The sequence below is a fragment of the Kryptolebias marmoratus genome, linkage group LG1 (genome assembly GCF_001649575.2).
Source record: "Kryptolebias marmoratus isolate JLee-2015 linkage group LG1, ASM164957v2, whole genome shotgun sequence".
In the NCBI taxonomy this organism is placed as follows: Eukaryota; Metazoa; Chordata; class Actinopteri; order Cyprinodontiformes; family Rivulidae; genus Kryptolebias; species Kryptolebias marmoratus.
The window spans coordinates 4,534,128-4,542,612 of record NC_051430.1 but is presented as its reverse complement, the minus strand read 5'-3'; the positions used below and the strand labels follow the sequence as shown (position 1 = coordinate 4,542,612).

The 8,485-nt window shown below is 39.2% G+C and overlaps 1 protein-coding gene across 1 annotated transcript in view; it reads left to right on the top strand.

Moving 5' to 3' along the window:
• The window catches only part of zmat4a (zinc finger, matrin-type 4a), a 208,688-nt gene that overhangs the window by 171,188 nt on the left and 29,015 nt on the right, over positions 1–8,485 (top strand). Inside the window, exon 6 of the mRNA XM_037975212.1 lies at positions 8,033–8,129. Coding sequence (XP_037831140.1) covers positions 8,033–8,129 — 97 coding nt within the window. The remainder of the gene's footprint in view (positions 1–8,032; positions 8,130–8,485) is intronic.

The window sequence follows — 8,485 nt, the reverse complement described above, 5'->3', positions numbered from 1 at the left end:
TCAGCACTTATGGTGAAAACACGGCGCCGCACAGAAAGCTGCTGCCGTAAAGCATGTCGCAAACCCACACGTAAAGCAGCGTCATGTCGCAAAATGGAGGTTCTTCGCAAAATAGTTATTTTTTCTTATTATTTATCACTTATATAAACTAAATGTATGCAAAGTGACAACACTAATACATTCGTCGTAGCCTACGTTATGAAATATTTACATGATACAATTATGATAGAAACGACAGAAGAAAATATATCACGATAGACACTTTTCCATCGTCCCCATGATATGTATCATTATATCGCCCAGCACTACTAGACACTGATTATTTTCTCCATTCTTCCTGACAAGACAGGGGGCTGCAGTAAATCAGTGGTCAGCGCCACAGTCTCATAATCCTGAAGCTGCATGTTCAAGCCCAGGTTGCGTCAGGAAGGGCATAAGACAGAAAACTATTTTCAAATCTTTTGTGTGAGTTTGCTTGCTATGGTGACCCATGCATAAAAGAACAGCAAAAAGACAACAACTTCTTTGCAAAACAGCTCAATCTCAGTCAGATTACATGGAGAATGTATTTAAACAGTGTAATGAAATAAAACAGTGCTTTAATGATTCTCTGCTGCATGTAAGTTAAAGCTGTCTTTAACTGTTAGAGTGGAAAAGTACGGAAGCATTTGTGACGCCATGTTTTAGTGAAGGAGCACTCCTTATTTTGTAGGGCTCTGGGGTGTAGGAAGCAGTTACCTGACCCCTACTCCCATTCCAGACCTCATCCTACAGAAAGTTACGGAGTGTGTAGAGCTGGGTATTTAAAGGGGGCCTTTTGTTCTGTGGTCAGACTCACTCTGCTGACTCACCTCAGCTCAGTGATTCTCAGCTATACAGCTTAAATAAATTATCCTAAGACAAAACTCTCCATTGTCCTCTTTGTTAAAGAACATTCCAGAACAATAGCAATGTGTTGCCACAGATTCTCAGTAAGATTTGGGTTAGGACTTTACCTGGTCCATGCTTTGAGCCAAACCAGTCCATTGTTTCTCTGGCTGGATGTTTAGGGTCATTGTTGCTCTGGAAAGTGAGTCTTCACTACAGTCTCAACTCTTCTCAGATTATTGCTCTCCTTGTCTTGCAATTCAGTTAAGGTGGATGGCCATATCTTGATAGGACTGAAGTTGAGTCGTACTCTTTCCATTTTTTTGATAATGGATTGAACAGTGTTCTGTGAGACATTCAAATCTTGAGATATTGTTTAATAACATAAGCCTGCTTTAAACTTCTGAACAACTTTATATCTGACATGTCTGGCGTGTGCCTTGGTCTTCATGACGCTGTTTGATCATTAATATTATGTTAAAAAACACATCTGATGCCTTCACAACAGCTGGATTTATACTGTATTTAAATTACACGTAGGTGAACCCTATTTTCTATAAGTTAGTCTTAAGACAGCTGGTTGCACTGGATTTTAATTAGGGGTGTTAGGGTAAAGAGGGATGAATACAGATGCATGCCACACTTTTCACTTTTCATCCCAGTAAAATACTTTGAAGTATATAGTTTCAAGGTGTATGAATACTTCTTCAAGAGACTGTAGCTAATGTTTTTACCTCCAGATATTTTTCTTCTTGCTGAATGTCTATCCCCGTCCAATTTCAGAGAGCAGTCTTATCTGTGGCTTGATGGGCACGACTGTTTTCTTACTTTAGGGGAAGGAAAACACTTTTGAGTAATGATTTCCTTCTAGAAGTCCATTTCACAAAAGAGTTCATTTCGCAACATCTGACTCCTGTGACTTAGCAAACAAATTTAGTTGTAGCATATGTCCTTTCAGCCTGACTGCACTGCTGCAGTCAGAGGGAACAAGCTAAACTTACAGCCTTTGAATAAACCAGATGGCAGCTGGTTAATTTAGCATGAACCCTGGACCAGCACCACCTTTTCCTGCTCATACACCCTCTCCACATGGAGGACTGCACTGCTGATCAGTCAGGCTGCCAACACGCTGCGTTCCAGCAGCTCAAGTAATCAGTCTCAATTAGCTGAGCGAAAACAAGATATTTAAGCTGCTGCAGAGCAAATGAGACATCTAAACTCAGGATATTTCCTTGGGTCAATGTACAGATAAAACTTGGAGTCCCCGGCTTCTGTTTCTGCCTGATTGGACTGATAGTTGTTCACCTTCCAACAGGCAAAGTTGATGTTAGAAGGCGAGAGTCAATGTGAGATTGTGATGGTGGGATAACTGTGCAAAATACAAAAGTTTCACGGTATTAAAACACTGATATCGCATGATTTAATCACTTTTATTATGTTTTGTTCAAGTCTGTGTGGGGTCATGTTTATTTGTTTTGACAAAATATTTCAAATCACTGGAGGGATTTTAATGAAACTCAGAAAATAATCACTGCTCGTAGAGCTACAAATGATAAACCTTTTCAGTCCACCCATTTCAAGATGGCCACCACAACCATTTTCTGTATTTAAACTCTATTTACCCAGACGACTCAGTGGTACCAGTGGTCATTGGGACACTGGATGCTATGACCCGCAAACTGGAAGAGTGGCTCCAACAGATCCCAGGAAGAACCTCAGAGATCTCTGTCCAGAAGAGCGCAGTCCTAGGAACAGCTAAGATACTGAGGGGAATCCTCAAGCTCCCAGGTTTCTAGTAGAGGACCTGAGCTTGAAGTGAAAGTGGAACCATCGATGTGGACATACCAGTGGATGTATGGAAATGTCTAAGTGAGAGATTTGACTCTGTTATTCAATGGCATTTTGACAGTAAGAAAATGTATAGAGAGGGTCAGAAAGAACTTCATTGTGTGTTTGTGGATCTAGAAAAAACATATGACAGGGTACCAAGGGGGGAGCTGTGTTGTTGTATGAGGACATCTGGAGTGGCAGAGAAGTATGTTAGACTGGTACAGGACATGTAGGAGGACAGCAGGACATGTGTGAGGACAGCAGGACAGTGGTGAGGTGTGCTGTAGGAGTGACAGATAGCTTCAATGTGGAGGTGGGACTGCATCAAGGATTGGCTCTGAGCCCCTTCTTGTTTGCTCTGGTGATGGACAGACTAACAGATGAGGTCAGGCAGGAATCCCTGTGGACTATGATGTCTGCAGCTGGCCTCTGTGGTGAGAACAGTAAACAGGTGGAAGAGAAACTGGAGAGGTGGAGGTATGCACTTGAAAAATGAGGGATGAAAGTCAGCCATAGGAAGACAGAGTACCTGTGTGTGAATGAGAGGGACGCAGGTGGAACAGTGAGGCTACAAGGAGGTCAGAGGTCACAAAGGTGCAGGACTTCAAGGACTTAGGGTCGACTATCCAGGAAAACAGGGAGTGTTGTAAAGAGGTGAAGAAGAAAGTCCAGGCAGGATATTCGAGATGCAGCTGCCAGGAAAAAGACAAAGAGGAAATATATGGATGCAGTTAGAGAGGACATGGAGGTAGCTGGAGTGGGGACAGAGGACACAGAGGACAGAGTTAGATGGAGGAGGATGACTGGCAGTGGCGACCCCTGAAAAGAGAACAGACGAATGAAACAGAAGATGATTAGCTAGAGAAATTGCATTTTTTGTGGAAATGCAGTGTGAAGGCTCAGCACTGAGTGACTGTTAAAAGTTTCTAAAGAAACTAAAACTGAGTTGTAAAAGCTGAAAGAAGCAAAGCACTAGCTATAAGCTAAATGTGGCAAAACCTTAACTAAAAGTACCAAAACTCTAGCTAAAAGCTAAAAGTAGCAAGAGGCTAGCTGAAGAAACAAACGACTAGCTAAAAGCTAAAATTACAAAAGCCAACCTCAAAGAATCCAAAACTTACATAGAAATGGCAAAAGACTCGTTAAAAGTAACAATGTGCAAAACAGGTGAAGTGGGAAAGTCATCATCAGTACCTACTACCCAAGGTGCCTTGTGACCAAATGTCTGTCTGTGATTCCCGTTCCTTCGGATGATGTGAGAACCGTGAGATGACTTTGTACTGTATAAGTTGTAACACACACTTACTCAATGTACGAGGAAGAAACCCAAAGTTAATCTTAGTTCCTGTTTACAAAATAAAAGTTCTACCTTGTACAATACGTTAAAATAACTCAGATCATTAAGTGCACATCTGTACTGAGCTGAATATTTTCAGTATGAACAACTGTACTGTTGCACCTCTTTGTTCTTGCTCTGAAATGTTTTGGGCTTAGCATAAGATTTCTTTGCCTCCCTAACTTCAGCATTAAAACATTAACATAACCTTATTATTGCCTTCCCTACATTAAAAGTGTAAATGAAATTTAAATATTTTCACATACATTTTAGTGGTGTCATCAAAACCAAATCCAGAATGAGTTTGTCTTGTCTTGCTTTACCTGAACCTCAAAAAACTGCTTTTAACAGAGATGTTGGATAGCTCATGAGTTGTTGAGCTAATTATGAATAACATATTATTTAGATCACATTATCTTGGGAAAATGTGCCCACTAAATGAACAGTTTACAGTTGTTTCCATTTTGTCTTCTTATTGGTGAGTTAATCGTTTTGCTTTTTACTGAACTGCTGTCAAATTATTATAGCTATTATAGTTATAGTATATAGTATAGTTATTATAGTTTTTTCCCTGTTATTATTAGATCATATGAAGGCATCAGAAGGTGTTTATCTCCACATTTATCAGCAGCAGTATAGTTTTCATACAAAACCAAAACTCTTAATCCAAATAAATGAGAGTTTGAAGCACATTTTTCTTCTCTTGCATTCTCTGCTGAGGCACCTCACTTTTCTCAGCTCAACAAAACACTTTCCACTGACTCGTCTGCAGCGCCTCAGAGGGGCTGGAGGGAAGTAAACACAGGGACCTCGGGGATCTCAGTGCTTCATCGCTCATGCAGCGCAGCATCATAAGGAGGGGGGCTACAGGTGGCTGGCCATGACGGATACCGGAGCCGTGGTTTAATGTTGCACCCTTTCAGAACGTGTTTGGCCGTGAAACAGCTGCTGCAGAGCACACATCCAAACTACCTGCTGCAGAACTTCCTGACAGCGTTGGGGGACAACACGGCCAAATTGAAATTTCAGTTCTGCTGGCAGCCCAGAGACAAAGCCGTTATTGTGCAGCTTATCAGACAGGGAGTGAGGAGGAGAGATTTGCTGCACTCTCTGTGGGAAATAACCCTTCATCAAAATGTTGGAGGAGAAACAGCTGGCATCTCAAAAGGAAACTGCAGATTTTTACCTCCAGTTTTCTAAAAAAAGACTTTCTAAAATGTAGCAGCTTATTCTGTAGTGATGCATCTCAGTAAACATTTATTCAGAAGAAAAATCTCATTCAGGAGATGTTAGAAATGTGAAACTCACTGGCATTTATTTTCTATTGGTCTTTTGCTCCAAGGCAAATTAATAGGAGCTAACCTAATTGTGAGTGCAAAGCAATTAAGGAGGCCATTTTTCATCTCGCAGTAAGAATAATACAACACAATTACACAGGGCAGTCATAATCTGCAGCAACAAATCCCTGAGTCCGTACAGCCTTCACTGCACTGAAGAGACTGCTGGTGTGCAATCACAAAACTTTCAAACGGGCAGCTTGGTATTATTCTTGTTGTGAAACGGAGCAGACCCCCCCGTAATAAAGCATATACTGTACCTGCATTTGAATGAATTGTTGGAGCAATTAGGCCGGTTTGTTGGGCAACTATTGTTGCTTACTGAATTTCTCAGAGACCTTAAACTTTTATGAAGTGTTTTTTAAAGGCAAGTCTTTCCTTTTTAATTGTAATTGTTACTACTATGACTTGTAAAACACCTAATTTTAACTTGTATTATAGCAGAATGTGTGCTGAACTGCACTTTCTGTTGTCCTTTTCCTCAGCAACTTGCTTCAAATGGGTTAATTTCCAACTTTCGTTAATGAGAACAATCATACTGACTAGAAGTTGAAATAGAAAAATATGATGACGTTCATTGACTTCCTGTCTTCAGTGCCCTTACATTGTGTCCATTTCCTCTGTTTGTCCTCCAGTTGAGTTTCCTCAGGTCTTATTATTTGTGTTAGTTTTTTCATCTAATAAATCTCTGAAACAATTTGGATCCATTGATTAAAAATGTGAGGGTTGTTGTTGCTTTTTTTTACAAAACCCCTGTTAAGATTTTAACCAGATATTTACCCTTTTTTGTACATATTCATTTGAGAAATTACCAAGATACAAAAAAAAATATATTTTTTGAGGCAAATTGTGTCCCAGAACGTTTCCTATTTCACTTCTTATTTCATTATATTTATTTGGTTAAACATCAAGTCTAAGCTATTCTTCATTTCTAATCAAATTTTGAATTAAATTTGAGCCCATAATTATTTGTTTTCATTCCTTTACATTTTGCTTTATAATTGGGGTTACTTCAAAGGTAGATGTATTTTATGTATTAGATGTATGTTAGTTGTGCTTACATGAAATATTCTTCAAGTTTTGATAAGTCCATCAGACTCAAATTTAACTCTTGGTCTTTTCCCTCCCCAGGCAAATCATGATTTTTTTTGTTATCCATGTGGTGAAGTAAATGTGAGGTATTTTAGTTGGAAATTATTAAAATAAAATACAGTACCTTCTTAATAAATTTATTCCTTTAGTTTTACTTCTTGAACTGAAATCTGAAGGTAATATAAACCATCTTCTTAAACCTTTATCTTTTTATCATTTTGTTGATGTATTTAAATTTCCTGTTTTTATTCCCAAATATTTGATTGACTTTATGTTCCAGCTGAGTTTATTTGACCATAAACACCTACATCATTTTCAGATTCAGCAATGAAACCCACAAAAGAACCAGTCCACTTTACTTTTTGTGCAGGTCTATTGAAGTTGTTTTGTTTTGTTTTTTTCATCATGATCAGCTGTGAGTAGAAAAACAGAAAAATTACCTGCAAGTGAATCTATAGTATGCATGTAGATAAACCAGCTGTCTCTTTCTGTGGAAGGTCTGTCTGCTTCTAGTAGACTGACATTGGGTTGACTTTCACATTTCCATATTATGATTTGAAAATGCCACTGTAGCGTGAAGCTAGCTTTCTTTCCCCAGTTGACCTGAATTACCTCATCTTTCTGCCAGCTGTCCCCAAGAAATGTCATTCCACCCTGGACAATGACTTCACTTTGGCCCTGAAGATCCTTTGGTTTCCTCTTGAGATGCAACATTTCCTTGCAGCTGCCACACACTCAGAGTGTTTACATTTTGTCTGCTCTCAGAGGAGGGGTGAAGGAAGCCATTTATGTATTTTATATCAATTCTATATTTGTCGGGTTTTGTGTTTCAGTTGATTTTCTTCATGTTTTCTGTTTGGTTCTTTGTTTGGTTATCCTCGTCTTAGTTTAGTTCTTGTGGTTCATGTCTTTGTTTCCAGTCACTATTCACTCCTCCTCAGTCACTCACGTGCCTGTCTGCCACGCCCATCTCCACCTGTCAGCAGTTTGGATCACTCACCTGTGCCCACTTATCTCGTTATCTTCAGTGTTTAAAACCTGGTCACTTTCTCTACTACTCCGCTGGTTCATTGTTCGTTTCTGTGTGTTCCTGGTCCTGTTTTGGTTGTTTGGTTCCTGTTTGAGTTCTTAGAGTTAGTTTTTGTTTTGTGTTGCTGCCTCAACAGCCATTTGTTTTGCTTTTCGTTTTTGTTTAATAAATTAGTTTCTTTTACAAGATGAGTCTGCTCTCTGTCTCCACCGCTCCTGACAATATTCTTTAGATTGTATTTATTTTACATTAAAATTCTATAAAAGCTATAGTGTTTGGTTTATTGATACTAAGGTATTATTGCTTTTCCCTGAAATGTACAGAGATCTAATAAATGTTCAAATCTGATCAAATAAAAAGGATAACCAAATAAATATTCCAGTTATGTATTTTTCCATTAGAGACAGCTCTCTTTCACTTGGTGCCCTGTTAATGAGCAATTAAATGAAAGTAGCCACTTGCTGCATCTCAGAAACCTGAAGGAAGATGAAAAGCAGACTGTATTTCTGACTCATCTGATGCGTTTCTGTTTGATTCCAGGTCTGAAGCGAAGCTACACCTGTGAAGTCTGCAGCGTCACACTCAACTCTGTGGCACAGTACCACGCACATCTGCAGGGCTCAAAGCACCAAAACAAGTAGGTCCAGGTCCATCCTGCAGGTCACTGAGAGAAGCTAAATGCTTCACCTCGTCAACTGAACTAAATATGTTGTGTTTGCTTTCATCTGCCTCCTGTGGTCTTCAGATCCAGTGCTCTGCAGAGCGTGCATAAATAATGAAACTGTTGTAATGAGCTGCACAGCTCAGACGGAACATTCAGATCGGCTCATTTTGCTCTAATTGAGTCTCTATTTGTTTTTCTGCTGTAACTACAGGTGCTGGTCATAAAATTAGAATATCATGAAAAAGTAGATTGATTTCAGTAATTCCATTTAAAAAGTGAAACTTGTATATTATATTCATACATTACATACAAACTCATATATTTCAAAT